This window comes from Polistes dominula, unplaced genomic scaffold, assembly GCF_049000335.1.
Source record: "Polistes dominula isolate Pdom_NZ unplaced genomic scaffold, Pdom_raw_medaka contig_77, whole genome shotgun sequence".
Classification (NCBI taxonomy): domain Eukaryota; kingdom Metazoa; phylum Arthropoda; class Insecta; order Hymenoptera; family Vespidae; genus Polistes; species Polistes dominula.
The window spans coordinates 10,214,994-10,233,987 of NW_028301152.1; the positions used below are offsets into that span (position 1 = coordinate 10,214,994).

Sequence of the window (18,994 nt, forward strand, 5' to 3'; positions counted from 1 at the left end):
TAAATTTGATTATTTTTGTGTAATGTGTGTTATGCATGGAATGCTTAATTTCTTTTTTTCTAAGATAACCAAGTAGTATTTAAAAAATATTGTTTTATTAAATGCTGAACATTTTTTAATTGACCAACTTGCCGTTTCATATCTAATTTGAAGATGAGATGAGATGAGACGTTCTTGAATTTAACAGACAAGTATATGATGCTTAAAATTAAACGAGAATACGTACTCGAGATGAAAAAGGAAAAAAAAGTCATTACGGTCAATTGATATTCTTCTCGAAGAAAGAGTTGATCGCAATGAATCAATGAAAACGTGCTAAGATTGCAGATTCATCGTGCTTTTCAATTTTCAGCTCGTATATATATATATATATATATATGGTATATACCTTAGCTAGATATATCTATACATATTTACTATGTATATACATGTGTAGACCCATCGACAGCTATGAAAACGAAGAGACAGTTCGATTGAAATCCATGTTACAAGGGACGTTTGTCCCTGATAGGTTGGACGCCATCAACCAACCAACCAACCCCTCTTTCAACTTTTTTTTACCTTTATGAAGGTGAGGGTGCAACAAAAACATTATATATACCTATATATATGGATGAAGTACTCTTCTCGTGGTTCTCTCGAAGTTATCACAATATTTGTGCACGATCGAGTGTATCTACAACGCCTATGCTTTTAAAACGTTCGTCGCATGATTCAACCAATCCCCATGATATTACTTCGGCTCGAGAGACGAACTGCTACGGTCCAATTCTTTTGATGCTGCTTTAATATTCCCTCAAACACCCTCTACAGTCGAACAATCCCCTTCTGATTAACAGAGGAGTCACTGCTAAGTTCGTTGTATTCTCTCGTTTCAAACTAAATTCTATGTTTTTTCTTTTTCAAAAATTTACAATGCATGAACTTTTCGATAATTGTGCCCATAATTATGAAAGTGGTCTAACCAAAAGTCAAAACTTATCAGTTATTTCAACACCATATTATTTTAAATTAAATAAATTCAATGTAATAATTTTTACGATATTGTTAGGTGTTTGGTTATTTCAATATTATATAGAATTCATATAGTGTTCAAATGTAATTCTTTCACCACTTTCATAATTATGGATACAATTATGTAAACGTTTACTCGCATTACATCTCTCTCTCTCTCTCTCTCTCTCTCTCTCTTATTCGTAACTAATTTTTTTATTTTTTAATAAATTCATTTGCTAGATAATTAATGAATTAATATAATTACACGATTAATGAACGTACTTGTACATCTTCTCGTATTTATTGAAAACGTTGAAATTGTAGCTACAATTTACGTTGAACTTTACATAACAATTGCAATGAATTACGTTTATGTATTTTATGCTAGATATAAAATATATTTGATCTGGAGTCTTCTCTTTCTCTTCCCGTTATCTTTGTCTTTCATTTGTTATCATTTATATCTCGCTCAGTCGAATATTTACTGAGTTCTCGTATCCTACAAATATTTACGTAGATAGAAGATTCTCACAAGATACGAGAAACGTTCGTCTAACGTAAGTAAAACCTCATTATTTAGTATTACCAGCCTCAGCATTAAGCTTGTCGACGTTCCACTGACAATAAGTTTGAAATATAGTATAAGTGTATACGTGCCATGTATATGTATTAGTCTCTATACTATCTCATAATTCTACCTAGCTACCAATATTGACCGAATGGACCCATCGAGAATACGTTTAAAGCTCTGGTGGTCCGATAAACTGTGTTTTATCCAATTCTAGCAGAACTTTGAGCTTTTAAAAGATAATAACTTTTATAAAAGATTGAACATTTTTGTGTTTAGGAAAGAAAGGTGCCATAAAAGTGTCTAACGATAAGTTAAAAAATAAAATATGTATAAATAAACAAATTTATATATACGAAGTGTGTGCGTGTTTAAGCTTTGATAATTAATTGGAATAATTTTTAATCGTAACGATTGAAGGAAAATCTCGAATTGGAATAAATAACAATAACCATATGATACATCTGTAAGCGTGAAATTTGCAACGTCACAAACACCGACCGCTAATTATTGCGTCAGAGTGCAATTAATTCACCTATGTCTGATCTCCGTGGAAACAGCCGTAATTGTGGAGTATCGTCGTCGGATTTACTTGATATACGTGGGCTTTAATAATGGCGCATTATTGATCAGACTGAACCCCGTTCAAATTCCATCGCGCACCCCTCGTCGTCATGGGGTAAAACGATGGGGTTTGCTGCTGGTCAGATACGGTGTTCGCGTATCGTAACGGAGAGAGTACTTCGAAACATCGATTCATCGGCACCCTTCATAATTATACGATTTTTCCGAACTCTTATAAATATACTCAGCTTGTCAGAATTATGTTGCTAATATTTTTATATGGTTATACTGATTTTTAATAACATTTATGTTTTATTTAATGTAAAATAAATGCATTTGGTATTTTATTTTACTATTCAACAAATTGTATTGCATTTGTAAAAGATGTATGTTTTAAATGTTATAATTATTTTCTGTATTTTATTTGCATTTTGAATTGTAAGCATATTATAACATTTAATGCAACATTTAAACTTGAACTTCTAATTAGGATAATAGAATAAGGAAATTAGATTGATTCACTTACCGAGACTGTATCGCCAAAGATCCTTGAGCGGTAAATTTCCATTTCGCCCTCCAAGAAGATATACATGTCCAGCGAGTAACGTTGCACTGTGTTTACTTCTAGAAGGTGGTGCAGGTCCATTTTCTGTACCAGCTGCAGTAACCGAGCTCCACATTTTTTTCTATAAAAAGAAAAAAAAAGAAAAATGGTAATGGATTAAGTGGTAAACTAATGGAAATAAATGTTCACCTTCTCTATTTTTTTAATCAATTTTATCTAATTTTCTTCGGTTACAAATATTTTCCAAATTGATATTATAAATCAGTAGCTGTAAATGATTCTACGTTGATAAGTAGATTCAAGTTCATAAATTATCTCTTATCAACGTGACAGTGCAACGATAATGCAGTTATCGATAGTACTACTTGAAAGAAAATGTGTTTAAAAACCATCAAAGTTATTATATAACGTTAGATATTATATTTATTTCATATATGTGGAACACTAAATCTACCGACACTTCATTCAATCGTAAGTGGTCAAATGACCAGTTAAAAAAAAAACGGCATATATAATATCTTCATTTAAAATAATATGTTAACCAATTGGATAGCTAACAATATTTTCTTTTATTTAATAATGAATAATATGTGCATTTTATGCGTTATCATCGTATGTTTTCACAAATTACAAGACGCGGTTATTTGACCAAGTGTGTTATATTTAGTGTTTCTATTCTCTCGTCAAATTGACAGAAAATACAATAGTTTAACATTTTAGTCAAACATGATGGATAAAAAAATGGATAAACTACGTCTAGGATTATGCAATCGTTTGATATACCGTTTCTTATCAAACAGATTGCATTTAATTACTCTCTCATTTTTTTTCTTTCCTTTTTCCCCCATTTTCTTCTATGTTTCTATTTGTATGGTATGCGTATACTAAGTAACGTAGTAGAGTCGCGTCTTTCGTCGTGCTTGAGGGTGAATAATGTGAAACTAAATATTTACACAGTCGCCACCGATTATTGATCGGCCTTAGCAATGTGTTTATCCGTATCCTGAACAAATATCTTCCGACGATCTTCTTCTTTCTCGATGCACTACCACCATGGGGGAAACTAACATAAGGGAAAAGGAAAGAAAAAAATGATGAAATTACCAAAGCGATTAAGCGTAAAATGAAATACCTCGGAGACTCTTGAGACATGAACTTAACGAACATATCCCAATTGACTTTCAACATTGAAAAGTTTTAACTAAAGTACTCATTAAAACGTGGAAAAGTTACTACACGTTATATTGTCTCGTACTTCACTACTACGAAACATCTTCAACAGTTAACACACCTTGCAAGGAAACGGCTAAAGTCGTTGTTTTATTTATTAAATATTATTTTTATATTTATATTATAATTTTTATTTTATAATAAAATATTATAAATTTTGTGTAAATACAAATTAATATAATTATATATTTTAATTATATAATATTATAATTATATTATATTATAGTTATATTATAATTTATAAAATTATTATATATTTTATTTATATATTTATAATATAAAAACTAAAAAATAGTTTAAATTTTATAAAAAAAAAAAATATTTTTAATTTTTAACTTTGCAAGTAGCAAAGTACTCACGCAAGATGTGTTAAGAAACTAATGGTAGATATTTTTCTTTTTGTGTTTTTTTTTCTTTCCTTTTTTCCACTTTAACAGATGCATTATTCAGATAATAGATGTAGATAATAATATCTACCAAGTGATGGTAGATTTTTAGATAAGATCTTGGCCAGCTTCCGACCATTTGCCTTTCCTTTCTCGATTTCGATCCTACTTAATTCACCCTCTACTTTTTTTCTTCTTTTTTTTTTCTTTCTCTTTTTCTTCTTCGACCATTTCATTCGGTTGGATGAAAGAGAAGATTGATCCACCCTAAAGGGTGGATACCCATCGTCACGACTTTCCACTATCGAGGGATAAACTTTGTGAAGTATGCGTTCGTAGTTTGACTTTAACCAACAAATAAAAAAATTGTCGAAATAATTTACTCTCGTGTTTCTCGAATGCTTTAAGCGTTCGAACTTTATTTCCAGTCTACTTAAATATCATCGGAAAGTATTCGTATTTGCTAATGGTTTGAATCATTGGAAATTACCACCGAGTAATATTTCTCTTCGATATCGACATCAATTGTCGTACACTTAATTGATTAAACGAGACCGCGACTCTAATTAATTTCAAGTGAATGCACTCAAGAGAAATAAGGAGGAAGATTAAATAAAATATGATATATTTTCAATTATTTTATATTTTAATATAATCTCTTAATATATCATTTTTTTAATTTAATATATTTTTAATATCTTATATAAATAATTTAATATAATATAATTTTAATATTTTATATATGTATATAATGTAATATAATATAACTTAAATATTTAATACATCGACATCAGGTGGTAACTGATTACTGAAGGATGCAGTAAAGAAGAAAGGTGACGATCGTCATTAATTTTCCCTTTTATCCTCTCTACCTCTACGCACTTCCATGGGGTAACGCATCTGTCTCTTGAGATAATCGACTTTCTCGTCTCGAGTACCCCATGGAATTTATCAAAGCTACCTCGTTGTGTGTGTGTTAGGTAGACGATTTTTATTTCTGTCAAACAAACGATCTTCCTTTTTCATAGAAATTACGACTATTATTTATAACCACCGTTACACCGATGGAATACTCAATTTTATTTCTTTATCATTTTTATTATAAGTTAAAATAATATGTAATATTATGTAATGATAACGTGGCAAAAAGTTCAACAAATTTAAAAATCAAAGATTAACGTAGTTTAAATTCAATTATTCGATTAACTTATGTTAGAGAGAAAAAACATCTACAAAAGTATGTGTATATGTGTGTAAAACAAAAAAAGAGAAAAATACGTGATATTCGATGGACCTTCTGTTGGAATTCATTTCTACGTGTTCACGCATCCGCGCGTTCACGAAATTCAATTATAATTCAGGCACATTGAAATCGAGTTTCGTATAAATGAACTTGCAACGAATTCTGTCGAAAGATTTCTTCTTGTTTTTTAACGTGTATGCGGATACACGCATATGTATATATGTACCCGAATATATGCGATTAGAATCACAATATGTTTTGAAAATATAGAACCCTACTGGTGGTGTTCGGATATACACAAAATACGATTTTCAACGTATGGAATTCTGTTCGTGACGAAAGGGGAAGAACCAAAGAAGGGTACGATAAACTGAGTTTGCGAACGCCCATGCCAATGTGTTAGGTACGAAGTAAGAGAGAGAAAGATAGGAAGGAAAAGGAGGAGGAGGATGAGGATGAGGATGAGGAGAAGGGAAAATGACAGAAGGAAATATACGATCGCACGTTTCCTGCGGTTTACGTGCTACGATCTACAGAAATTCGAAATAAACGTCGTACCGGTGTTTCACGAATCCCTCTGAGAGAGTTTAAACAATGAGGAGACCCTAGTGTATATACGGGTAAATGAGCGTTACCCGTAAAAAACGTAGACTACCTTTCTAAAGATGCTGGTGCTATTGCTGTTGCTGCCACTGCCGCCGACTTAATTCATCTTCAATTTATAAATTCGTAATACAGTGCCATTGATTTGCACATTAATTGTGAATAAAATCAATATGACTAGAAAAACAAACGCTTATATTCTATCTATTTAAATAAGAATGTATGTAATAACAACCCTAGAAAATATATAAAATAATAATAATAATATTAACAATGATAATATAACAAAATTTTTATAGACGGAAAGTAAGTCTCAAACGCTGAATGAAATTTGTTCTCTCCGTTGAAAAATATTCGAAAACGTTCTACAAAAATTTAAAAGGGAAAATGCGATTTGTTATACTCGTCTATTTTTTGAAAAATTTCACAAAGTTCAAACACATAGACGAAAAAAGGAAAATCTTTGACAAACATGTTGCAACGATCACGTTTGCATTAAAACATTTTCCAACGATAAAACATTTTACAAAGAGAAAGATGGCTGTCAATGTACTGATACGGTTGTTGTCATCGTTTCTTCCTTTACGTTTGCGTCGTTCTCTTCGTCGAGGGGAAAAAAAAAAAAAGAAAAAAAATGCATCAAAAGTGCACGGAGTTTTTAATCTCTCTTACGAGTCGTGCACACGACGACAATGACCGAACCAACTTCCATCCAAACGGCCTTCTCTACTCTCGTGCTATGTTTTTCGAGCCTGCATTTTTTTTTTTTATTTTTTTATTTCCTTCACGCGTTCCATTTTCTTCTCTCTTTTTTTCTTTCTTTTTTCTTTACACTAGGTAGAAAAAAAGAGGAAACAAGAAACAACACTAAAAAGGGGGTGCGATAGGACTTGTATATAACACAAATTTTCCTAGCTTTTTAAACACGAAATGTGAACGCTTTTTACTACTTCTCATCTTCTTCTCTGCTCTTTTCGCTAGCTACTACTATACTAAATCGTGCAGATATTATAGTCTTTTTTCACGTATTAAAAAAAAAAAAAGATAAGTAGAAGGGAAGTTTTGTAACGAGAAAATATCGAACGACTTTTCTTCCAAACAAAATCTTTTGATAAAAAATGATTAAACATATCTATTATCTATTTTATCTTTAATTACTTTTCTTCCCATGTGAAATCAAACATACATCGAGTAAGTAAATATACTACGAACTTTCCAAATCCGATTCCATTAGTTTGGTACTTTTTGTTTTCTTTTTCAAGGATCGTTTTACCAAAACAATATCCCTTTCAGCCTTTTAGCTTTTAAGTACATCGAGAAGTAGTGTACGTAAGTTGGGTTTTATCGATCTATATGTTGTCTATCTTACATTGTAAAAAAAACTAAGATAGTTTTGTAGAAAAAGAACGTAGACGTCAAAGGGATTTCGTCAATTCGAAGTTGTATTATCAAAAGAGGGGAAAGATTCTTCTTAACTCGAGTCGTATCAAGGAGGGAACACAACTTCCATCGAATTCTGAAAAGGGTGACACAGTGTCAGAGACAATTTTCTCATTCTTTTTCCTCCCTTCCTTTTTCTTTTTCTTTTTCTTTCTTACAACCAACCCACCCTGCTCCACCCCCCACCCCATTTACTGTGACTCTTTTTCTTTCTTATACCGTTCTTACTCGTCCTCGTAATTTCTGATTGCAACCACCCACGATGTTCCTTTCGTGGGTTGTATTTTCCTACGTCTACGAAGGGGAAGGATCTTGCCAAGTGCGTGACAACGATACACCATTGTTCTTGACAGAGAGAGAGAGAGAGAAGAGCCACCGCTACTCGACCATATAAGCGCAATTTCCTTTGATGGGATACACTGTTGGTAATGCAAGGGGACTTGAGTATTACCTTATGAACAAGTTTTACTTTAAAACGTTCCATTTCGCGGTTTAAGGATATCTTTTTTTTCAAGCCAATTTTTTAAAAAGCACTTGTTTTTCCTAAATAATAAATCATCCAAAATGAACTAATTGGAAGTATATATTATGCATTTTATTTTCTATTTATTTGAGTAACAATTTAAATTCATTTTGTTTCAAATATTTATTGAAATATAATTAACCCATTTGCATTATATGAAAATATGAAAAAAAGACCCATATCACCGAAAAATTTGTATTATATATTTAGGTGTAAAATTGTATAAAAGTAAAAAAAAAAGGAGATAAGAAAAAGAAGCAAAATAACAAATCATCATTGCTTCTAAGCAGTGTAACAATTATCAGTATTGGTGCTTGTCTCTATGATTTTATATTGTTAGGAAGTGTGTGTGTGTTATTTTATTAATTAAATATTTGGATTCAATGCCGAACGCAGCCACGTATATATACGTTTATGATGCAAATGGATTAATATTCATAAATAATCATTTGATTATACTACGAAGTTATTGATCCCATAGAATTCTATTTCGAATACACTTGCAAATAGTATCACCCCTCTGTATAAGTCAAATCTATCGAATCTTGAATCAAAGACACACAAAAGACAAATACTTTATACATTCAAAGTACCGAAAGTTAGTGAATTCAAGTAAGATTTCAAGTTCATTGAATTCTATCGATTCAAGAAAATATTTGTTGTCTCTCCATTGAATGGAAAGAGACTCTCTCAGTTATTTCTTTCTCTTTTTTCGATAACATCTCTACGTCTCTTTAAATTTGTATTTATTACAACGAACAGAAACATTTGAATAAAAAAATTCATTCGTTTTACAAAGATCTACGATAAAAGAAATGGAAGAAGAAATTTCTTGAATCAGCAACTTTTTTATCTCGCAGATTTTTCTCGAATACATCGAATACACATACAAACACACACATTTATTCGAGCCACACATTTATCGGTTTATTCGAGGGTTCCCTATATAGATTGACGAATTCAATGCATAGGGTACTATCATAGTTTAAGGATTTTTTATGGCTATTGCACACGACTATTTCTAATTATATCGAACGACTTCTATCGATCCACAAAGGAGGAAAAGGGAACGAGATGGATGATAACGTTCCATTCGTGAGTTTTAGAACGTCGATCCATAGCCCTTTATCGCCCTTTTCCCTTCTTCTCGTCCACAGATTCCCGCGAAAGCTCGGATTAAACGCTTGCTACGGCAATTTTTCAGTGATTTCACGGACTACAAGTTGGGGTTTTTACGTGCACACACATATATTCGATATATTTACTGTAAACCGTCGTCATTCGTTTTCACGTTCAAGAGATTTTCGAAATATACAAAAATCTTTTATCTTTTTTATTTTTTTATTTTTTAATCGTTGTGAAATTTGATTCGTTATACTCGTGTTTCAAATATGTAGATTATTAAAGCGTTTTTTTTTTCAACGTAATATCAAGTATCCAAAGAGATTCTTGTTACCGGTTGGTTGGTTACTAAAAAATTTAATTTTTTGTTTGTTTATACGCGTCATGGTTGCTAGAATGAAAAAACAGCTTATCAAGATGGCCAAGTTTTCTTTTTCCAGTAAATAAGAAAGAGAAGGTTATTTATAAAATAATATTCAAGATAATAAAATCCTATATGGGTTAGAATGCGATGCGTGTTACGATTCCATAAGTAGACTCGTCTTACTTTAAGAAAAATACACCGATGATTTCGCATGTGCGTGACGATATTCGCGTTGTATTTTTTATCGAGTATATAGTTTAAAGTCCACTTTATGACGATATGCAAACATTTGATTTAAATCGGATAAGCTTGATTTATAGTTTCGTCGATGCAATAACAACGAGTCATCATCATGGATACGTAAATAATTTAATTATGCATGTATAAATTAACCAACATTGAAACAACGATTCATCGTGGAAATTTCAGAATTTATTATAAGAATTTCTTATACTACGTTCTTATCTCAAACTTATATGCACTACTTGCATGTAACAAAAAAATAATATTAAATCTAATTTTAACAATTACGATGCTCGAGGTTGTATTTATAAAGAATTCAAAAATATATTTAATATCAATAGTAAAATTATATAATATATAATATATAATATAATATGTAATAAAAAAATATAAAATAAAAATATATTTTTTATGAATAATTTTAATTATCTATAACATATAAAAAAAAAAAAATAGAAAAACATTCGTTAAGTTTGAACATTTAGCATAACATCGTTTCTCGATTTATATTTTGATTGAATAGCACTTAACTTTACAAGAACAACATGTCACAAACGTGACTTGCGGTTGAAGTCGTACTTTTCATCCGGACACCCTCTTCTCTCTCTCAATCCGTGTGTATCAATCCATGGATATAGCTAACTTCAACATAAGGTTGATGTAACAACCCTGAACCAATATTACCAAATGTTTATCGGGAGGGTGAATAAGACCAAAAGGGATGGACAACTAACGACAACTAATTTTGTTGACGATTGATCGATTTACGTGTTTATACAACAGTAATACAAACTTTCAAAACAAAGAAATATCTTTTATCTTTACTGTATTTTATTTTTACAGTATTAGAAATATGAGAATTAGGTCATATATTGATGAGAGGTGTCATAAGAGAACAAGTGGAAGGTACGACTAATTACTTTCATTTTCACAGACCATTGTTTCGTAGATATGTTGAAATAAAAGCAGTCTCCGGTTTCATTTCCTGGTCCAACAACTCTGAACTAAGGAATCTACAAACCCCCGTAATTGTGTACATTGTTATATTACATTGTACAATTATTTCTTCTCTATTTCATTTCTATCATAAAAAAAAGAAACAAGAAAAAGTGTCCTTGGTATCATAGAAAATTTCTAACCTTATGAGTATTAATAGATCGTACATTTTCTAATATAGTTGAAGCCTTATATAAAAGGGTAAACTCAATGTGATTAACAACGGTAATCCAAGCATGCTAATTCTTTTGATGCAACTGAAAAGAGTATTAAAATCAGTTGGGTTTCTATAAATGAAATTAGACTACATCTATTGAAAGTTAAACTAGTTTATACTTTTGTTACACGTAGAAATATTTCTAATAAAAATCATCAAACTATTTCTTGCTTACTCTTATGATTTATAATTTATCTTTTTGAAAAATTTTGTTAGTTATACATTCATAGATAGAATTATTCAAAATAAATCATAAATAATTTGATAGAGTGCAACGTTCTATCACAAAGAACCCATCGAGAACCCTAAGCCTATAAAGAATAGCCGGTTCTTATGCAAACAGGGTTGTATTTCTCGTTAGTGGACCCTTTGTGCTTTAAAGCCAGACCCTATACTCTGCATAAGTTAAAAGAAGATCGCCCTAGATACAAAAGACCATTAGGATGAAAAAAACCTATTTTAAGAAACTAGTAATAAAAGAAAAATAATACCAATATTTCTATATCTTATAATGTTACGACACCAACTGAAGGAGTTCATCGACCTCGAGAAGATATAACCAAATTTAAACTATCAATTTTATTGCAACCGAATGGCTATCAATTTTACGATAGATTGAAATCTAACATCTGATCGATATCAACTTGAAGAATATTGATTTTGCAAGAGAGGTTTAGGACATTAAGAATTCAAACTACAAATACTTAGCATGTATGTGACGTAAACATAAATGAATTGAAAAAGTTTAAACATAAATATCTTAATAGAAATTAATTTAAACAAAAAAATATATACATAAGATGTCGGAAGTTCTTATGGTTCACGTAAGGTTTGCATCAGAGTTTTAGATTAAATTCAAAATATTAATGCAAAACTTTTTTGTCCAGTTATCTGTTTATGAAAAAACCAAATGGTCTTTTTTTTTGTAATTTGTGACAAAACTCACCTTTAAACTATAACACCCTCAGATATCCTATTTATATAATAAATCAGTCGAAGAAGAACAAAGGCGGGAAAATTGTAAACATAAAATCAATAAAAAGGATTTAATGATTGTCGTATAATGCGTCTCCTTCGGTCCAAGTTAATATTTCGAAGAATCGACAATGCTGAAAATCTTCGTAACCCAGCTAAACTGGTTCGATGGTATAACGGTTAACAAGAGTGTTGGTCAAAATGAATGTACGTAGGACTTAACAGGCTTACCTCAGCTCGGTGAACCCTCTATCCCGTTAGCTTTGTCGTGTGCAACTTGTGACCCACATGCAAGCAACGATGCCGAAAAGAAGACACGACTAACTAAACCTCGAAGATATTAAAAACATACACCATGACAATATTTACGCGTATCATCTCGATCTAAATGTAATTCATTCATCAGAATTTTTCCAGATTTTCCAAGAATGAAAGTTCCTCTTTTGTAATTCCACATCGATACGAGGCACATCAAAATGAAATTTAAAAAAGAAGATAATCTAATGAAGTCCGAGCTTATGTTTCCTTCGAAAGTTCAAATATAATCATTTTTGTTAAAGATGTAAACAAATGTCCAAAGGGTCCGAATAAAATCAACACAGCATACCACCGGTTGTTAAACTTTATGGTGGCGTCACTCGAGCGTTCCATTCACGAATAAAGAAGATAACAATGTATCCCAATAAATCTAGAAGATTAGTAGTAGTTGATTAGCTGCAATGCACCCTTTCGAGACAGACACTTTCAAAGGTTCAACCGATCTCTTTCTCCCTCCCTCTTTCTCTTTCTCTCTTGGGAAATCTTTCGATGGTGCATTGATCATGCGTAATGTAAAAAGTTCCCTAAGTCGAGTGTTAGATTGTTGTTACTGGAACCAACTATTATTATTGATGATCGTCAAGAAAATGAAGGAAAACAGAGATCGTTAAGTCACGATCGAAAGGGAGAATATCTCTGAAAAGTTTTCGTGTCAAAGAGAAACGGACACTACGTGTTCGCAGAGTTTCTCCGTACTGCGTCCGGGTCGAGCACCTACCTAGCCGAGTCGTCATCGGGGGCTTGACGCAGGCGCTTCGAAGGAAAACCAACCCCCTAACACCCCGCGACCCTAAACGTCTCTTTTTCCCTTTCTCCTCTTCCTCCTCCTCCTCCTCTTGCTTTTCCGTTTCTCCTCGCGTTCTCTTCTACTTCTCCCAACACCCCCTATACCCCTACACCCCTATATACTCCCGTATCACTAGGGGGAGTGAACATCCGAGAGACGAACGTCGCATACTGTACCCTCTCGTTAAATACAGAGAGACAAGGATGACCATCGTCGAGGGAATCGTTAAATACGCTAGTCGAATAAACCTTGTTCAAATCGGTTCACGATGATCCAAATGAAACGTATTCTTTCTCTATATCTTATCAACAACAACAAGATCAAGAAATTTTCAAAAGATTCTATATAATTTTCTTTCAAAGTTAATTTAAAGAAAACCTTAAAAAAGTATAGCTTTACAATGTCAACTTCTTGACAGTCAATTAGTATGATATACCTTATCGGGATTTCTTAGTCACGGTCGAGACCATAATTACTCTGTGGTTATCGTTCGTTACTTTTATTTTAGTAAAGTACTGGGAAAGGTATATTACTTTACTGATAAAATCCTATTAAAAAAATAAAAAACAAAAATAACAAACGTTTACGATAGCTAAAAGTTTTTAATAAAATAATCTAACATAAACGAGATATATCTTATGTCTTAATAATCTCTACTTAAAGTTTCCGACAAGATTTGGTAATCAGATCAGGTTATCAACTAAGGATCGACTTACAATGTTCCTTATTCCGGCAGAAGTCGATGTACGCAAGCAACATGTGTCAGCGTATGAAAATGTAATTTGCATAAATATCAATTACGTGTGTAAATTTCGATTTACAATAAAGGTATGTTGGAAAACTCGTTAAAGGGAAAGAAGAAAAGAGAAAAAGTTTCTTAATTGGAAATAATAAAATATTGAAAAAAAAGAAGTAAATAAAAAAAGAACAAAAATAATTCGTATTACTCTTTCTCATATAATTCACATGAACATTTATAATAAAAAGGGGTTATTAAATTAAATTAAATTAGAAAAAATATACAATTCATTATAATTGTAGCAATAATTTAATGTAATAACAAATGAAAATAAATTTACAATGAACAATTAAATGAAAATGCACGTGTTATATTTGTGTAGAACGGAGCTCGAAAAGAAAATGGTCCGCACGGTACTGCTTCGGCACCGTTTATGAACGTTCTATGCCAACACGATGACATCGTGGATGACATCGTGGATGACATTGTGGATGGAACGCATGCGTCGGCGTCAGTCCCCATAGAAACGGGATACGAGGTACCGCGTGTGAATGCGTATTGATTACTTTGCTTTCGCTCCATTCCGCGATCTCTCGGTTCTTCTATCTCCTCTCTCGTTGCTACCACCTTCTCACCCCTACGTTTGCACCCCCAAACCACCCTTATCCGTCTTTGTCTCTCTTCCTTCGAATCTTCCCATTCCATTGATAACCTACCCTCCCTTTTTTTTTCTTTCTTCAAATTAGCCCCCTAATGTTCTCGTGCCCTTTCTCTTTCTCTTTCTTTCTCTTTCTTTCTCTTTCTCTCTCTTTTATTTTTTTTTTCTGTTTTTAGAGGCCTTCTTTCAAAGATCTCATTCGTCCGAGTCTTCGAATTTCCAGTTGAGGGAGAATAAATTTGCGTTTCCGTAGGACCAACTCACTTTTTCCTTTCTACTACTTTCTCCTACTACTCCCTCCCGTCCCCTAACTTTTCTTTCTTTCAAAGCTCGCTAAAAGTTCATATTTACTAGCGCCGGCTATAATATATCTCGTTTCTGGCCCTGCGGAAATTGTGCTATTGCCGTATCCGAATGAAATTCTACGTAAAAGAATGCTTTATGCATTTCCATCGTTTTGCACAAGCATCGAGAAGATCGTGGAACAAGTTTTTTTATACTCGTTGAACCAGTTTCGTAGACTATTGATTTATCTTTCCGATACAGCATAGATTTATCGTTCGGAAATTGGAAGTAAATAAATGCTCCAAATTAATAATAATGAAATTATTTTGTTTTAATACGATTACATCATTGCAACATTGTAAATTATGTTCTTTTTATTATTCGTAGCTATTTCTTTCATTTATATTTGAAAGTATTCATTTTATACTCACTTTCGAGCCTATTCGACATTTTTACAATTAGGTAACTCTACTTAGTCAAAGGTCATAAAATTACAAAGGGAAAATACCAGTCAAATGACTTAATCATCAATTATCCTGAAATCGTCAAGCGTACTTTTACAACGTTCAAATCTGAACATCTTATTTTTGACCTCGCAGTTCTGACTAAACAAACAATGAGAGAAAATTTCGTAGTATATGGAGGTGTGGTGTAACAACGTGCTATAGCATCATCGACATTGTTCCTTTGCAATTTCGACCGTCAGCCGCACACTTCGAATACCCAAGCGGAACAAATTGTTCACTGTCCGCGTTTCGTAATGGCTGCTACTGCGTCTATTAGGGAAACGAAATTGTGGAAAATCTACAATTTACCGAGCTTATATTCGAAATATAAATGAAGCTTTTGTTATTTATATTATCAATAGTATTTTGATTGATCGAAGTTAGGATATTGATTTATGAATCTTATTGAAATTCAAGATAATCTTGCGACATTCTTAAAAAAATTATCCTGGAGAAAGTTCAGTTCATAGAAGAACAACGAATAAAAAAAAAAACTTCAATAATTTAATGAAACTTTAGTAGTCGAGCTAACAATAAGAGTTTGATACGATTCTTGACTTCACCTACTCGAAATAAATAAACACGATACGGTTAAGTTCATCGTCGCACTTCTAATGGGAAAGTTGAGAAAATAAAAAGAAAAAGTGAAGACGATACGCATCTGGAACTTCCGGGAAAGAACAAATATTTATTTGATATTAATCTGAAGTGAAAGTAATGTACCTGGACCATCTCGTGATAAAATCATTTTTCATGTTATTAATGAAGAAGTTCGTAGAAGTTACATTTCTTTTTATTGATTTATCAAATTTATGTATACCTATATTTCATAAAACTCTACAACACAATGAGGAATATTTTTCTATGAACCAAGAAAAAAGAAAATAAAAAAAAAGAAATAAAATAAAAAGCAAAACAGAAAGTTGTAATTTCACATAGACTCTTCCCTGTAAGAATATGTGACAATATGCCATGCGTGACCACTTTATAAAAGGGTGAAACTCAGCAAATTAGAGAGCCAGTTCTGTGACGACGTTACGCTTGTTAGTGTAAAGACCTATCGAATGAAAGAATACCTTTGAAAGAATTTTAAAGATGACATTAAGAAGTGAATGAAGTGAATCAAAATCTCCATTATTACTATTTGTTTCGATTGATCAAAAACCGGTTTTCCAATATAATGGCTATACGATATTTTCCGATTTTCTTTATCTTTGTCATCGTTTATCAAGGATTATCGGCAGAAAACGAATATTCTTTAAAGGACGAATTTTCAAAGAAGCAATTTATAGAAGATAGACTTCATGCAAATATCGTACGAGCTAGAAATTCTTCAAAAGCTTTACAGACAAAGAATAATGAAGAAAATATTTCCGATGATAGAAATGCTGATAAAAAAGTAAGAAATGTTATTCGAGGATCACCGTCTTTGGAATCGAGAGATAAGTTTAATGATGATCATATCCATATCTATATATATATTCTTATGTTTAGACTTATATAAATGTATATACCGAGTGTGTCATTTAAAATTTAGTTAAGTAGACTTATATCCTGTTTCATGACGTATTTATTGGAATGTAATATGTTGATTTCCGTTCAAAACTTACTACAATCATTTTATTTCTATTCGAAAGATAAAATTTCATTTTAATTATAGTTATAAATAATATGTAAAAAGTAATAAGATATTTTGAATCTCTAAGTTCCAATTGTTGCGGTACTAGACACGGTTCGAGTTCATCGTCCCGACCGGATTACAACAGGATTCCATCGGAAAATAGTCATTACTCTCCTTCGTACGGAGACCGAAATGTCGATAGGTAATTAGAACAAAATGATTCATTTGTACTCTAGGATTTAACCAAATTTATCACATTTCAGACATAGTTGGCAAATTCCGAGTCGACCTACGAGTTCAAGTATAGGTGGTGAAAGACCAAACGTTGGAAATTACGGTGGTAGCCATAGTGGAAGTGGAATTTATGGTGGTACTCATACAGGAGATAGGTCAATATTTATTATATAAATTATGGACTAAATAAATCTCGGATTATTATGAATAACACTTAAACCAATCGCGTAGTTTAACGAATATTGATTATCATATTACCACATTGTATGTCAGATATGGACCAAGGCCTAATTACGGAAGTGAAAGTTCAAACAGACCAGGAGGACCAAGTTATGGTTCAGCAAGTACTGGCGGATATGGTTATGGTGGATATGGTAGTTATGGTGGTACACGACCTGGGCATGGAATTACAGCTACTTTCGAAAATGACAATGATTTTAATCCTGACGAAGCCGATATTCCTGACAACAATGTCCCCCAACATCCAGGAACTAATATTCAAACACAAAAAGGTAATTATTTAGAATAATTTGATGTTAATAATGATAAGAAAGCTATTAAAATAGATAATTGCTCGTAATAACGTGTTACATGTGTTCATTTCGAAGGCCGTTGCTTTAAAAGCTTTAGCAGGAGTCGCTCTAATCGGTGCTGCAGCAGCTTTAGCTACAAATCCAGTTCTTCTACCGATTGGAATTATTTCCGGTAGGAAAAAACGTTCTGAAATTACTTCCGAGGATAACGACATTATGGACTATGTTTTACAAATGATAACGACGAATTTCTCTCAAGTATTCGAATTTCTTTTTCTTTTTCTTAATTACGATTAATACATCGAGAAAATTTTTTAAGTTTTACATATATTTATCTTCTTTTTTTTTAGACATACAATAACGAAAAGTTTCCTAATAAAAAATATGTTTCTCCGAAATGCGTAGCGAGATTGACTTGTGAAATACGTAAAGATTACATGACTGATTACAATGATGTCAGTAAAAGTCAACATGGTGAAAAAATTACAAAAATACAATTAAACAAATTGTAAGAAATTATAAAACAAATTTAAATGTATTTGTATAATTTTAATCATTTTTGCATATTCATTATTTTTTTCAGAATTCAGAATAATGTTTTAAATGCAGAAACTGTAGATAATAGTGTTAAAGAATTAATTAAAATGGCTCTAGCCGTAAGTTCAAATAGTGGAGACTGTGGAGTATTCGCTTGTGATTTCAGACATAATAATTAATTTAAGTAATATAAACAAAAGTTTTGTCTTAAATCAATCACATCTCGTAAGTTTTTATAATATGAAAAATGTTTCTTCAATAAAATTTGTTTCTTGTTCGATTTATTATGAGAGTATTAAATTGATTAGTAAATATGTAATACACACCTGTAATCATATGATTCCTTTTCTTTTCTTCTTCTTATCTTCTTATTAATCATCGTTTTTTATTTACCTCATTAATAAAATAAAATCTATTAAGAAGATCGTACAATGTCAAATGTCAAGTTTTTGCTACTGAATACACACCTATTGTTAATAAATTATTAACTTACGTATACTATATACAGTTTAACTGGATAAATCGCAATCTAAGAATAAGCTAAAATTGCATGGATTAATTAAATTTTTAAAGATTTTTATTGGTTGATAGGACGATTGTAATCGCTAATGAAAACATTTGATTGGTTAAAAGTCTTATGATTCGCTTGTCATGCTTGATGCGAATAAACCTTGTCGGACACATACGCACGTGATAAAAGAAAAAAAAACAAAATATAACTGACGTGTCCTTCTATGCAAG

The 18,994-nt window shown here is 31.8% G+C and overlaps 2 protein-coding genes across 5 annotated transcripts in view; one reads left to right on the top strand and one right to left on the bottom strand.

The window, feature by feature from the left end:
- Positions 1–18,737, bottom strand: part of LOC107072925 (uncharacterized) — a 33,671-nt gene extending 14,934 nt beyond the window's left edge. For 2 of the 3 annotated variants that reach the window (XM_015333255.2, XM_015333253.2), the window contains exons 1-2: positions 12,267–13,065; positions 2,655–2,814 (exon numbers count right to left, since the gene is read on the bottom strand). In XM_015333255.2, coding sequence (XP_015188741.2) covers positions 2,655–2,808 — 154 coding nt within the window. In that variant the 5' untranslated portion in view covers positions 2,809–2,814; positions 12,267–13,065. Of the gene's footprint in view, positions 1–2,654; positions 2,815–12,266; positions 13,066–18,579 lie in introns of those variants that run through there. The other variant, XM_015333254.2, reaches the window with a different exon arrangement.
- On the top strand, positions 15,607–18,983 carry LOC107072928 (uncharacterized). 2 transcript variants are annotated; one of them, XM_089178080.1, is made up of 8 exons: positions 15,607–16,770; positions 17,034–17,151; positions 17,213–17,338; positions 17,457–17,691; positions 17,789–17,974; positions 18,067–18,224; positions 18,300–18,478; positions 18,845–18,983. In XM_089178080.1, the coding sequence occupies exons 1-7, from the start codon at positions 16,509–16,511 to the stop codon at positions 18,430–18,432; spliced, it is 1,218 nt and encodes a 405-aa protein (XP_089034206.1). In that variant the 5' UTR covers positions 15,607–16,508; the 3' UTR covers positions 18,433–18,478; positions 18,845–18,983. The 2 variants fall into 2 exon arrangements, with proteins under 2 accessions (XP_089034206.1, XP_089034205.1); XM_089178079.1 differs by lacking the exon at positions 18,845–18,983 and having other exon boundaries at positions 18,300–18,537.
- Positions 18,984–18,994: the final 11 nt, after the last annotated feature.

Coding starts and splice junctions, on each gene's coding strand:
- LOC107072928 (XM_089178080.1), top strand. CDS start 16,509: ATGGCTATACGATATTTTCCGATTTTCTTTATCTTTGTCATCGTTTAT. Junction 16,771..17,033: donor ACCGTCTTTGGAATCGAGAG/ATAAGTTTAATG, acceptor TTGAATCTCTAA/GTTCCAATTGTTGCGGTACT. Junction 17,975..18,066: donor TAACGACGAATTTCTCTCAA/GTATTCGAATTT, acceptor CTTTTTTTTTAG/ACATACAATAACGAAAAGTT.